At 54.0% G+C, this 14,625-nt stretch overlaps 1 protein-coding gene across 2 annotated transcripts; it reads right to left on the bottom strand.

The window, feature by feature from the left end:
* Positions 1–2,634: 2,634 nt before the first annotated feature.
* Positions 2,635–13,917, bottom strand: HPCAL4 (hippocalcin like 4). 2 transcript variants are annotated; one of them, XM_025419824.3, is made up of 4 exons: positions 13,759–13,917; positions 8,356–8,525; positions 8,001–8,216; positions 2,635–6,668 (listed from the first exon to the last, which is right to left on the bottom strand). In XM_025419824.3, the coding sequence occupies exons 2-4, from the start codon at positions 8,515–8,517 to the stop codon at positions 6,471–6,473; spliced, it is 576 nt and encodes a 191-aa protein (XP_025275609.3). In that variant the 5' UTR covers positions 8,518–8,525; positions 13,759–13,917; the 3' UTR covers positions 2,635–6,470. The 2 variants fall into 2 exon arrangements, with proteins under 2 accessions (XP_025275609.3, XP_048950279.1); XM_049094322.1 differs by having other exon boundaries at positions 8,356–8,554; positions 13,759–13,889.
* Between the last annotated feature and the right edge of the window lie 708 nt (positions 13,918–14,625).

Raw genomic sequence — 14,625 nt, 5'->3', positions numbered from 1 at the left:
GGGCAACGTGAGCTGGAAACCCATCTTTCCTTGTAGCAGGTGAAAGAACATGGGAGAAGCCCTCTGGAACAGACAGTGAGGTCACCAAGACAGAGAAGCAGAAGCAGAGAGGGGGAGAGGATGTAACACTGAGCCTCTGGATCCAGCAGTACCCAAATTCCCAATTATGGGAGCCAATAAGCCTCCCTTTTTGCTTGAGCTTATTTGAATTGGGTTTTGTTCCTTTGAAACCAAACAAGTCTCGATTAATCTAGTCCTCTTACTCACACTGACATGAGTAGGCCTCTGTCTAAGGATCCTGTCTGACTCTGGGTTCAGTTCCTTTAAGAACTTTCCCTAGATCCCTGTTTGGAAGGGTCAGAACTCCATCCTAGACTGTCCTTTCCACCCTCTTAGGCTTCTGGCCACTGTCTCTGTCTTCTCTGTCACACCCTGACCACTGGCTTGGTGCAGGGGTTCCCTGGCTCTCTGCATGCTGCACTTCCGCCAACACTTCCCCTCAGGGTTCATTCAGCTCCTCTGCAGGTGGATGAGCTGGGAACACAGCCCTCCGCACATGACTCCAGGATCCCAGCCCCTGAACTGCTTATCCGGGGCTGTCTGACCCAGCAAGCCTGGTCCTGTTGGCTGGTCTTTAGCAGAAGCCACTTGTTCCATGAAGCCTCTCTTTACCCTTCTCCAGACCCCCTCTCCCCACACAGAAAACACAATAAGCAATAGCCTTGATGTGAGAAGAGTCGAGTTCAAGTTGAAGACTTGCCATTCCCTGAGCCTTCATTTCCGTGTCTTAAAAAAAAAAAAAAAAAGACTTTAAACATGTGCTTGGCAGAGCTGACAGGGAATCACATGGAAAGCTGTTTGGTAGCTATGATGGACTTTGTCCACATGAAGGGTCAACTGTTTGAGGCTTGGGAGGGTTTCGCAGAGAAGGACATCATTGAGACAGGGAATGGGTGGCCCAGGGAGAGGCAATGACTTGTGGATAAGCACGGAAGCGTGAGAGATGCCTTAGGGAAATGGAGGGCAACACAGGGTGGCTCAGATGTAGGGTGAAGGATGGTGGTGGGGAGGGAGAACAGGCTGCAGAGGTCAGCCGGTGTCAGGCAGATCATGAAGGACCTTGAAGGACTTTTAAGGAGCTCATCACATGGAGGGAACGGGGTGGAGATTCTGGAGAGTTGACATGGTCAGACTTGCACTTTGGGAACATCACTCTGGCTCCTTAGGGACAGCCGGATGGCACCCAGGGCAAGCCTGGAAGCAGGAGGTAGACCAACCTGAGTTAGAGGTGATGAAGGCCAGGAGGGTAGTTTTCAGGAGATGGTAACCCAGGACCTGTGCTCCCCAAGGTAGGCAGGGAGCAAGACTCCCCCCCCCCCTCAGTGAGGCTTTGGCTGGGAACAGCAGCCCTAAGTTCTTGGGCTCCAGAGTCACCTCCTGAGGTTTATGGCTGCCCTGAGGCCAGGTCAGCCTCCTTCCTCTGTCCTAATTGCTTCCTGCCAAGGAAACTGGCCCCCTCCAAGCGTCCTTGAGAAAATCCTTGTTAATGCAATTGAGTGTTTCAGGAGGAAGCAGTCACCTCCAGCTGCCACTGCCCCCAACTCCCTGCAACAAACAGTGCCTCGCTGGCCACGGCAGGTGGGGGGTGGCATTCTAAGAAAAACACGTCAACACTAATGCCATTCCGGGAGGTCACAGGGCCTGGGCTGGTCTCCTTGTGGATGGTGGACCAGGTCACGCACTACACAACCCCCTTGACCAGCAGGGCGGGTGGGACTGAAATCCAAGATCTGTTCCACTTGCCAACCTGTGCACCACGGCAGGCTGTATTTATTCAGAAGAAGGGGTATACTTTTCTCATTAGGCCAAAGGTGCTATCCACTGGCCCAGCTGCATACTTACAAGGCTGTTTACACTCAGAAGGGTGACTTTTCCTAATTTGCACAACAGACATCATATGGCCTAATTGTAATCCTGGCTCTTGGCTTTTCTCCCCACTCCCTGCCGTCCACTCGTTTGGGCTCAATGACGCCTTCCACTGGACAGGGGGAGAAACTAAGTCCAATGTTGTCTGCCCTAAATTAGCTCTGCCCACAGGCCCACATATCAGCATCAGGTCATTGATGGATGAATGGACCAAGGGCCCCCCCATAAGCCAAGCTCAACCAATCAGATTCGCGCACTTGAGAACTGAACTAATTGATGCAGACGGGAGTTGTCAGCTGTTGGAAAGTCTTGATAAGAGTTGGGGACGCAGCCACTTTTTGAAGGGAAATCAAGGAAGTCTGAAGAGAAACTGAGGAAAGAACAAATGCCAGATGCAAATATTGCCAAAGGGAAGAGAGAGGCCCAGAGTGAAGAAGGGAGAGGCCCCGCTGCCATTTCCAGTTCTTTCGAGGCTCAGTCATTCTTGATTTTTTCCTCTTCAGGGTCCCTTGTAATCTGCCCACCCCCTTCTTTGAATTAGCTCGAGCGGGTCTCTGTTCCACGCAACCAGAGTCCTTGCTGGAACAAGGCCTTCAGTCCCAAGGAGGTGACTGAGGTAGCCCCACTGTTGAGCTGCCCGCAGGCCTCTTCTCCCCCCGTCCCACACCCCAGCCCTATCTCAGCTTAGGGAAGAGTAAGAGCCCTCAGCATGGTCACACCTTTTATTCACGGTCAGTGAAAAACACACCATACAGCACAAGGTTGAACAGTGAGAACAGTCACTGTGGCCACAGCCAGGAGTAGCACATGTGGAGGGGACAGGGGGCCGCACTAGAAAACGAGTTGGGATGCCCTCCTCTGCCACCCAGCTCCGCTTTTCCCCTCCACCAAGCAGGAAGGGTCCTACACCCTGGGAGGCCCAGTCCTGCCCCGCCTTCTGGCAAAAGTAAAAGAAACCCTTGAAAATTTCAGGAAGAAAATTCCATATTTTTCTGAAACTTTGCAACTGTAGGATTTAAAGAATTTTTTTTTCAAAAATGATAAATAAAATATGTAGGAAATGTATTCTTTCTTCCACAGTGATCTCTAATGTCAGAACAAAACCTCACCCAGTGTGGATCTTCAGGAAAATTTGTGGCTTTAGTAAATTTTTGTGTAAAAATATTTACAGCGTCAGCTTACTACCCCCTGTAGAAATGCCAGTGTGCTCTCTCACTCTCTATCTTTGCTTTCTCTTCTCTCTCTCTCTCTCTCTCTCTGTAGCAGGATGAATTTCTACCTCTAGAAATTGGCAGGAAAAGATTCAGTACCTTTGCTTATGGGCTTCCTTTTTCTTAAGTTTGGATTCAGAGGCAAGTTATATTATCCTGACTACAGCTCAAAGGACTGGAGCAGCCATCGGACGTAGACCTTGTTGATGATTTTTAGAGATAAAAAATAGGGGGCTTATCAATTAGCCCAAAAGATTGAGGGAGGATAGAATGCAGTTAGGAGGTAGATTCTGGAACCTTTCAATTCGGACTTGGTGCAAGAAGATACAAAACTTCAAAAGGAGAGTTTGAATATATCATCGTTTTCAAGGTCTATGTATTTTTGTGTGTCTGCGAGTCATGCTTCCATGACTCCTAACCTTGTGCTCTATGGCAAGTCACTCATAGGTGGCACAGGGATCAGAGGCCTGCCTCTCTTCTCAAAGCAGGGCTGGTGCTCTACCACAGGAGCCCCCGAGCACACAGTGCCTGGGACATCCAGAAGCATGTGGGAGCAAGGCCTGGCCTGCCTGTGGCCTCCTCCCATCAAGAAGATGGTGGTCCTGGTTCCCAGCCTGGCTTTATGTGTTCACACCACTGGGCTGTCTGAGACTCTTTGGCCTAACTGGCAAATATCGCCCACGGCATATGTCTAAAAGCTTGGAATTATCAAACATGCTCTCATGAGTAGGACTTGCCCACCAGCTGAAGAAAAACAAGAATAGTTCTCCTGGGGAGGAATATGGTGGTAAAGACAGTGCAAGATGCTTCTGTGGTTCTGAGGCAGAGGCTTCCCAGGACAGCACTGACCTGTTAGCAGAGCTGCCCAGAAGCAGACGGAAAGTGCTTGAAAATGTTGGGAGTTCAATCAAGCTCCTGTTTCTTTTTGGAAGACCACCGCCTCAGAAACTTCTTAGCAGGAAGCTTGTCAAAGACCAAAACAAACTTAGCTGGCCCCACAGTCAACTTTGTATGACTCTGAGTCAGAGAGATGAGGAGGGAGAGACTCTAAAGGAAGAAACCCTCCTCGAGCCTTGGGTTCAAGTCTTGGCACCGTGCCATCCCCGACCGTTTGATCTCACAAGAGATTCCCACTTTCTGTACCTCACTTCCCAAGTCTGGAGAGAGGGAATGAAAATCTCTATTTCCCCAGGCTGGGGGATAGGATGAGATGGAGTAGTTGGCAGGCCTTTGAAAGCTTTGAAGTTCTGTGTGATTGTGAGTTAGGTTAGATTCAACATTTGGGGGGGGGGGGGCAGGAATCCCATTTTGTAAAAAGCCTTTACCAGAAGTCTCAGTTGAGCCAGACTGTAGAGTATCTGTGTGTCTGCGGTGCTGACTGGTAGCACAAGAACATCTAATGACCAGCTCTTTAGAGCAATGGAACATTCCTTGAGGCATTACTGGATAAAAATCTGCTGGTTACGGCCTGATGATATGAATTCCCGGCCTTACCACATGGCCAGTCATAGGCAGAAGATAGAAAGAGAGTGGCAACAAAGTGGCCTTGCTAACTCCAAGGGCAGCAAGAAGGAAGGTCCAAGGGAGTTTGGGACCAAAGATCAGAGTCCCCAAGAGTTTCCACCTGCAGAGAGGGAGGACAGATGAGCACTCAGAAGAGACGTCACGTCTCTTTCCCGGAGATGCAATCCCTCACCGCTGACTCAGTGATCACTCCCTGCTCCTACCCTGGGCTGACAGCACCTGTGTGCTAGACTGTTTTCATCAGCAGTTCAAGAGGAAATCTGTCACTGTACATCGAAGCTAATTTCTGATCACAAGTACAGGAGGAAACAAAGTGAAAGGCTTGAAGAAGCAAGATTAATTTTCTGGCAGTCAAAGCATGCAGCTGTATAGCTCATTGACCAAAAGCAGAAAGCAGAAAGCAAAGCCAGTGAGTGCACCTGGAAGATGATGAATTTACCTGGCAGGCTGAGGATTTGGGGTTAGAAAGAGCATGTCCCCAGCACATTTTTAGGCATTTGGTCCCATAAACGCAGTCTGGCAACCTAAACAGTCCTCTTCTCCTAGCTCCTTCTGTTTCTATAGCAGAAAGAACAAGCCCACCCTTGAAACTAGACCAAATCCAGAAAGGAACTACCAAGATGTGGAAGCTACCCTTGTCTCAGGCTCAGCAAACCTTACTTTTGTTTTTTGTTTTTTGTTTTCTGTTTCTGAAGTCAGCATCCAACCAGGGCAAGTGCAGGATAGTTACTCAGTGAATTGAAAAAGGTCATTAAAAAGGAAGCAGCAGAAGCTGCTGATGGTGACACCTCGGGACTTAGTCTGATAAGAAAAAAGTGTTAGTTGGTAAGTTTGCTGGTATTTTCCCTCTTTTTTTTTTTCTCAGCTCTCCCTCACCGCCCCCCCAAGTTAGCATTCTCTACATTCATTTCACCATTTTACAAGAAACCCAGTAATATAAAGTATGCTTTAATATCCTAAACTAATAAAATGACTTTAGCTCTTTTAAAGGGTGCTAAAAAAATAAGTATTACATAAATATCAGTGTTTCTTTCACAAACCTTCCACTCCTAGACACCCAAATACTTTTCATTTCATCCCTCTGCCGCTCTGGGTGGAGCTGAGCTGAAAGATTTAATAGTTCCTTTCAAACTAACTGGCCTTAGCACACCCTCTGCTCAGCTGTGTGGGACGTTCCCATCTGAGACTCTGACCACTGGAAGATTGCCTCATTTCCCTTAGGAGCTTCCAGAGGGCACAGAATGTGTCTTGTAAACTACCATAACCCTAGCACCTAGAGGTGCCTGGCATCAAACAGGTGCTCAATAAATGTTAAGTGAAGAAAGAACTGAATGAATGCTCCAAAGGCTGGGGCCGGAGGGGCCAGGTAGAGTCGAGGGGGCAGGGCAGAGACCACCTTCAAGGAATTTAGGTCCTCAGCAAAGGACAGACCCACTTTGGCCCTTTAACTGGGATCTGTGAGACCACATCCTGTAAAGCATAATCCCAGGAAGAACAGAATTCCAAAGCAGACCCTCAGCCCCCCTTCCTCAATCCTGCCTCTTGGGGCAAAAGCCAACTCCCTATGCCCAGTGGATGTTGGTTCTGGGCCAAGAGTGGGGGTGGGGCTAGACCACAGAATACCTGAGGATCTGTCTCTTTTCCAGGGTGAGGTGGTCCCTCAAGGATCTTGACTGAGGGGAGCAAGGGCTTGGGCAGAGGGGTGGGTGGGCCAGAGAGTGAGGCTAGAGTACCCCTCCCCCTGAGAGATCAGCGGGTTGGGAGGTGGCCACGCCCCTCCTGGCCAGGGGCCCTGCCCCTCACCAGCCTCTACTTCTGCATGTCACATTGCAGCAGCAGTACAATGGATGGGTCACTCTTGGCCGCCTCCTTGAATTCCTCCAGAGTGATCTGGTCGTCCTTATCCTGGTCCATCTTCTTGAAGATCTTGTCCACACGCTGTTGGGGTGTGAGCCCATCTTGGTTCATGCGCATCATGATCACAGTGCCCACCATCTTGTAGATAGCCTGGTAAGGGTGGGGGGCACAGGGGGAACTGTGAACACTGACAGCTGGCAGGGATGATCAGTGATGAATGAAGGGGCCGGGGATGGGCAAGGCGAACACTGGGAGATGGTGAAGCTACTAGAAGGTGATGTATGGTCATTAAGACTGAATATTTAATGGGTATTTCCCATACATGTCTAAAACCCAGCTTTTCACCTCTAACCCGCTCTTCCAGTAGCATTCCCTGTCCTGGTAAGTAGCAAATTCATCTTTCTAGTTGTTCAGGAAAAAAAAACCTCGACACCTTTCTTAACTCTCCCTCATGTCCAATCCTTCAGCAAAACTTGTTGGCCCAAATTTTGCAATAGGTCCCATATCCAATATCCAACCACTTCCATGGCTCCTCCAGAGTTGCTGTTCCCATCAGCTCCTGATTGGCCTGCAGTGGAAGCATCCTAACTGGTCTCCCTGCTTCTATTGCCTTCCTGCACCCTTAGTCTGTTCTCCACACCAAGAATAGAGAGCTATTCTTGGTGGGAAATGGGAAAATGGTTTCCCATTTAGTCAAGTCTCAATCCCAGACTGTGAGAAGCTAAGTGATTGGGCTCCTGTCTGACTAATTCCTACCACTCTCCCCTCATTCACTTCTCTTGAATCCTGGCCTCTTGGCTACTCCTTGAACACTTGCAGAAACAGTCTCACCTCAGTGACTTTGCATTTACTGTTCCCTCTGCATAGAACACTCTTCCCACAGACATTTACATAATTGCTCCCTCACCTTATTCAGGTTGCTGCTCACATTTCACCCCATATACTGCTCCTCCATCCTTCTCCCTCCCCTTACTTTGCTTCTCTTCTTCATAACACTTTCTGTTTGACATAGCACAGGTTTTTTTCTTGTTGCTTTTAAATCTTCTCACTAAAAGAGTGTCCAAATAATTAAGCAGGAACTTTGAACAGTGCCTGGCTCAAGGTAGCCACTCAATACATATTCGGTGAAAAAATAATGAGTTCGAAACTTAGGCTCTGGAGTCAGACTCCTTGGATTTGAATCAGGAACCATCACTTGCTATGTTTCCTCCTCTGTAAAATGGGGTTTCTGTTAGTACCTACCCCATAGGATTGCTGGGCAAAGCACTTAGTACAAGGTCTGTCCTACACTGTGCACCCAACCAACGCTAGTTAGCCACTGGGTCCTGGGAGGCGGGGTGTGGGGACAGGTGGAGTGCATCCAGGATGCTCCTGAGGGCCGACAGGAGGGTGCCTGGAGAGGACTGGAGAGGATCTGCCTCGAAGACAAGGAGGGGCATCACCCCAGCACAACCTGGCCTCCCCGGATCAGCCCCAGCGCACCTCGATGATCTCCAGCATCTCGAGGCGCGTGATGCGCCCGTCGCCATCCAGGTCGTACATCTCAAAGGCCCAGTTGAGTTTCTGCTCGAAGCTGCCGCGGGAGGTGACCGAAAGGGCACAGATGAACTCCCGGAAGTCGATGGTGCCGTCGCCGTTCTTGTCGAAGGTGCGGAAAGCGTGCTGCGCAAACTTGGAGGCGTCGCCGTAGGGAAAGAACTAAGACGTGGAGGGAACGTTGGGGAGAAGCCCCAGCCTTGCTGTCCCTGCCCGCCTCCTCGATTGCCTGGCCCCGCCCCCGCCCCCCGGCCCGCCCCCTGGAGTTCCCTGGCCCCGCCCCCGCCGCCGGCCCGCCCACCTTGATGTAGAGCTGCTGGAACTCCTCCAGGTTAAGGATGCCGCTGGGGCAGTCCTTCAGGAAGCCCTTGTACCACTGCTTCAGCTCCTGCTCGCTGAACTCGGTGTTCTGAACCAGGTCCTCCAGCACCTCTGGGGCCAGCTTGCTGTTGGTCTTCCCCATGGCAGGGCCTGGGGGGCAGGACCTCCTTCAGTTCCATCTAGGGCAAGGCCCTCACCTCAGCAGCGATCCCCCAGGACCCCATAGGACAGGGTTCCCTTTCTCCACAACAACCCCTCCCATAACAAACCCTACGTTTCCACAGCCAGGATCCATCCTTCCACAGCAGGGTGTGTCACCACCGCCCTCAACAAGCCCACCTTCCTAGAGCTAGGCCCTATGGTTTACACGCCTTCCGTAGGAGGTCCTGCCTCCCGGCCCCAACACAGACGGGAATCTCTCCCCCTATCAACGGGCACCCCACAATGGCAAGGGCTCCTTTCTCCACAGCAGCACCCCCCTCCTCACAGCTGGTTTCCTCTCCCAGCACCTAGGATCTCCGCCCCCAGGTCTCAGCGCCCCACCTTCTCCCTGATGGTGCTGATTGATGCACAGTCTTCCTGCATACCTTCCCTCTCTCGCGTACACCTGCCAGAGCTCCCCACACCCCTAGAACAGAGTCTTAATCGTCTCCTTGCAACTTAGAGCTTTCCCCTCAGCCCCTAGCCGCCTCTGCAGGCTCTTCTCCACCCAGGGACCTGAGGAAAGTTCCTCATGTGTCCCCCCCGGCATTATCTCCCAAGTTCTCCCTCGAGGCTTTCGGAGCCACCCCAGCAGGAAGCTTCTCTCCCTCCTTCCTCTGTACAAATAGAAGTCCTAGTCGCATTGAAGGCCTTGACTCATCCTGCTTTTCATTAGTCATTCAGTCCCTGAGCAATTATTGAGGCTGACTGTGGGTGCTAGTCCTGTTCCATGATGGGGATAAAGTAGATACGGGCCAACCTTCAGTAACTCATACTTGGGTCAAAGAGGTGGCTGGCTGATTGTCAAGGGCCTTCCATCCATGCTAAGGGGCTTGGCCATTACCCATAGGGATTTTAAAGCAAGGGCTAGGAAGATAGCATTCAGTGCACAAACAGACGCTTTCAGCAGCAGGTCCTGAACTAGGTGCAGGGATGAGAGAGAAGGAATGTGTTTAGAATTTTTTCCTTTGGCTACAGTATGCAAGACGGCCGAGTGGTGGGAAGATGGAGAGCAGAGATGGGCCTGCTGCATAGTTCAGGTGAGAGATGGTGACACTAGGGCAGAGGCCGTGGGATGACGTGGATGGATTGAGACATGTTAGGAGAGGTGGTGGCAAGGCTTGGGTTGGTGACTGAATGTGGGGGGTGTACAGAGAAGTTGAGGCAGATGCTTAGATTTGGGGCTGAATGGGGGCACCTGGGTGGCTCATCTGCCTTTGGCTCAGGTCATGATCCCGAGGTCCTGGGAATGAGTCCCACATCAGGCACAGGGAACCTGCTTCTCCCTCTCTGTGTCTCTTATGAATAAATAAATAAAATCTTAAAAAAAAAAAAAGATTTGGAGGTGGTGTTGCTGAGAAGCAGGTTCTGTTCCCCACTGGAACAGAAGCCGCTTGTGTAGCCTGTGATGGAGGCAGTTTCTGCAGGAGGCATAGGACCTCCCCAGGATATATCGGGAGCGAGGCCCTACCAGGCCCTGAAGGTGGACATTCTCGTCTGACCTCCATGGGAGGAATATCCTGAGTTTCCTAGGAAGCCTGAGATTCCTAGGACATGGCCCAAGAGGTAACTTTGACCTGTCTGGGGTCTCTCTGGAAGGGCACCAGACTCTGACCCCGGGGTAACCAATCATGAAGATACTCTGGAAAAGGAAGTTGTCGGGCCAGCAGAAGGATTCCACTTCCTTAGCCCGCTGCATGCCAGCATGGTGGCTTCTCATCCCTACTGCTAGGAGTGCCCTGAACAACCAGATCTGAGATTGGTCTCTTCCATGCCCCCTCCCTTGCTAGGTGGCTTCCAGTTAGTTATAGGATATCTCTGGGCCTCAGATTCCTCCACGGGGCCTTGAGGAAGATCAAGTAGCAGCAGGAGTAGCAACATTCTCCTCTACCTACCACCCCCAGAGGATGTGGAATCCTCCATGCTCCCAGGAGAAGCCAGGGAGGGGGAGGCATACCATCTTCAGGAACCTGGAGGTGGAGTCCAGGACAGCTACACTGGGCACAAGGATGCTGGCAGTCCCTTTAAGCTATTTCCTTATTTTAGTGAAAACTGGAACCTGGAGAAAGGAGAAAGCTGGCTCGGAGTTACGTAGCAGGTCAGTGGAAGAGTCCAGATGAACACCCAAGCTGAATCCCTGCCACCCTCTCCAAATTATGGCTCCTCTCATCCAGAATAGACCTTCCCTACTCCTGCCTGCCTTCCGGGAAAACCCTAGCTCTGTTCTCCCTCTTGGCCTCTTACTGAACTCCAGGCCACCGTATCTGACATCTAGGAAATATCCATCCCTGGGGGTGACCCAACAGCTCCCCTGACTCCACTCATCTACAAGCAGACACCCTCAACCTGCGGCCATTGTCCCACTGCATCAACCTTTCCTTCCTCCCCTCCCTCATCCCAAGGGGGAAATGTGATCTTTGTTACCTTTAGTTTCCCCTCTTGCTTTTCCCTAGGGCCAACTGGCACCAAGTTCTGTTGTTCTTTCCTTTGAAGCACTCCTGGAACCTCCACCGTGTCCTCTGTCTCCCCATCGTCAGGGCCGGGGGCACAGCCTAGGGACTGAGAGCCTCCTGCTGCAATGCTGCAGGCTAAGCCATGCCCCTGGGCTCAGCTGCCTCAGAGGGAGTGCCTTTCTTCTGATTTCCCTGTTTTGAAGCAAGGCCATTTCTGGTTTTGGCCAGAAGTATGACATAGGCTAGAGGTGCACATGCCCATGAGGCCCCTCACACTCTAGAACCCTGTAAAATCTGGACAGGTGCCCACCTTACCTCCTGTTGCTCCCCTCACAACTACATGCTTCCCAGTTAGTCCTCACAGGCCAGGACCTGGCTCCCTCTCGCATAGCTGCCTTCCCCTCCCCTAATACCCTTTCTTTCCATCTGGGCTGGTGCGGCTCTCTCCTTAGGCCTGAAGGGCCTTCCTTATGATCAGCCTCCCCCCGCCTGGACAGTGGACAGTCAGCAGCACGGATCCAGTATTTGAGGGCTGTGGACCTGAGCCCCACAAGTGCGTAGACTCCAGAACTCTCTGACCCTCACCTGGTGCCCTAGAATTCCAGAATGGAACCTGATTTGGGAGAGATCTTTGTATGAAATCCCGGCCCAAGCCAAAAAAAAAAAAAAAAAGTTCTTCAAGTCTTTTGCTCAATGGCAAAGGGCTCATGGCCTCCCCGTACAACCAAGTGCACTGGGAGAGTGAGAAAAGCCCTCTTCCCATGGTCCCAAGGTGTGCCCTCTCGTAGCTGCCCCACACCGGTCCCGCTCTCCCCTCGGTACCTGCATGAAACTGCCTGCAGAGCCCCAGAGGCCGTGTCTGGAACACAGAGACGTTCAGTGAATGTCCCCTGGTGGATTCCAGGGGACAGAAGCCCCTTCCTCCTCCTTGGGATGGCGGCAGTCTCCTGCCACTGCGCCCAGCTCAGAGACAATGGAACCCAGACCCGGGGAAAGGATGGGGTCGCCCAAGGTCAACCACAGCCCATCAGTACAAGGCCCAGGCCTTGGGGGCATGGCATGTTCTGTTGGGGCTGTTGCCCTGCAGGACATGGACAGGCCTCTTTGCCCACCTCTGGAGGGCTGCCCTCCAGCTCTGAGGGAGGCTGGCACTGCCCCCCCCCCAAAGCCACCACCCCTTTGTGCTCAGAGGCTCCTTCCAGAGGGCAGAGCTCAGGGTCGTGGGCTTCGTGGGCTTCGAATGAGGAAGTGACAGTGAGGGTAGGAGGGATTGAGGGAGGCGATAATCCCACACCCTCACCCAGCTTCAGAGGAGCTGGTGCTGAGACGGTTGCCATGGCGACAACAGCTCCCTGGTCAGGAGATTTTCTCTTTCCTCTCCTCCCTTTGCTCTCCTCCAAGCAGCAGCCATAGCGGCAGCAGCCAGGTCTTCTCCCTCTCCTTCTCACCGAGGGGCAGGGCATGATAAACAAAGCGTGTCCATGCCACATGGGCTGGTGGCCTGGGAGGGACTTAAAAGCAGCTGAGAAGGGGCCTAGGCCTGGAGAGCATGTGCGAGGGGGAGGCCCGGGTAAGGAGCCATGTCCCCTTGGTGAGGACTAACGCCCTTGGGCCCCTTCTATGAAATGTCCTCATGGCTCAGGGTAATAGTGCAATGGTCCCATTTGCTCGTACTCAGCCACAGAGCCAGAGCGTGTCAGCGTTGGAAGGCCGTTCGAGATCAGCTCCTCCGATCCACCCTCTGTCCTGCCCCTTCCCCATTTCATGAAGGATCAGAGAGGGAAGTGACTTGGCCAAAGGCAAACAGCAGCTGAGGCAAAAGCAAGCTTTAACCCAGCTCTTCTGCCTTCCAGATTCAGGCCACCTTAGGGAATAGAGTGACACAGTCCACATGGAGCTTTGGCAGGTCCTTGTGGAACAGCAGGAACACAGAGAGGGAGCGGCTGGGCACAAGAGGGCCAGGGAGGATCCAAATTAGAGATGTTTGAGGTAGAATAAGAGGACTTGGCGCCTGTGAGGGGTGAAGGGAGAGGGGACAGTGGGGACCTTGGCAGCAGGGACAGACTGGTGTGCTGGGGGGTGGTGCCCCTGGCTCATCCGAACAGGGGGCCTCTGCTTAGCCCTGGGACCATGGGGCGGGGGTGTTGCTGTTGAGAGAGCGTGAGGAGGAGAACTGGGAGGGGGGGGAGCTTCTTTCCTCCCCCAAATATGCTGCGAGCTCTGTCCGCCTGAGGGGTGGGAGGTGGGGACAGTGAGAGGGACAACGGGAGGTGGGAATAGGCCCTCTGTGGAGGTGGGGCCGTCTTGGGGGGCAGGGGCCTGGTGATGTGAAGTGCACAGCTAGCTGCTGGTGGGACCGGATGGTGTGGGTGGGGGCTATCCGTGGAGGTGGGAGGTTGCCGTGATGCTGGGCCACTACCCATCTCCAGAGAGGAAGGGTGCTCGGTGCCTCCTCGAGCACACCCCTAGGTGTGTGTGTGCGTGTGGGTGTGGGTGTGTGTGCTGGGGGTCAGAGCAGGGGGTGTTCTTACCTGAGCTGGGGGTAAGGAGGCGGCTGTGCCTCCCGCCCTGGCACCCGAGGGACCTGGACGGGGTGGGAATCCCCTGCCCAGGGGCGGCCCCCCAGACGCCGTGGGGGAACCGGGAGTCAAGGGGGGCAGGAGAGGGGAGCGGGAACGGGGAGTGGAGGGGGAGGGGACAAGAGCCTCTGCCCGGCCCGCCCGCGTTACCTGAGGCCGCTCGCCGGGTCGCTGGATGGCCGTGAGCCTCGGCGGGCCGCGAGGACCGAGACTGGCTCGCGGGCTGGCGGCCAGGCTCTCCGAGGTCCGCTCCGGAGCCGCCTCCCAGCTCTTGTATCACTATGTCTCTCGGAGGCGACACGATTTGCATAAGCCCCGCCTCACCCCGGGCAGGTCGGGCGCTGATTGGCTCCGCTGGGGCGGAGTGGCAGGCGGGGTTTCAGGTGGGGACGGGATGGCCAGTGAGGCCCGGCTGCCCGAGCGCGCCCCGCCCGCCCGCGCTGACCTTCTCCGAGTCGCGAGGAAGTGGCGGCGGGGGCCGGAGGGGTGCTGTGCCCCCAGCGGTGCCCCGCCCTGGGGTTCAGGGCCCGGGCCGCCGTCTGGGGCCAAAAGTGATGATTGAAGTGGATTCGCGAAAACAACCGCACGGTTGCTGTGGAAACGGGAGAGCCACAGCCGAGTCTCTAAGCCCTTCCCTTCCAGGGCCCCAGCCGGGGGTGGGGATGGAAGAGGGGATGAGTCACAAGATGGGACCCCCTCCGTGTCCCACCCGAAACGGGAGGAGGGCGAGGAGGAGCTGCCGAGTAGCGGAGCGGGGTTGGGGAGAGCTGGGGGGGCGGGGGGGGGGCGGCCCACGCCTTCATCGCCCCCGCAGCACACCCGCTGCACCGCGGGACCGGGCGGAGGTGGGGGGCGCCCGAGCGCAGCCCTACCTGGCCCCACGCTCGTCGTGGGCCCCCGACAGCCCCTAACGCCCGTCCTCTCCAGACAGGCCTTGCTTGTTGCTCACGGACCCCCCACCCCAGGGGGGCCGCTCGGGATCTCCTCCAGAGGGTCCCGCTGCCTGCCCCGCGGACC

The sequence above is a fragment of the Canis lupus genome, chromosome 15, assembly GCF_003254725.2.
Source record: "Canis lupus dingo isolate Sandy chromosome 15, ASM325472v2, whole genome shotgun sequence".
Lineage (NCBI taxonomy): Eukaryota > Metazoa > Chordata > Mammalia > Carnivora > Canidae > Canis > Canis lupus.
This window is presented reverse-complemented; position numbering and strand designations above follow the sequence as displayed.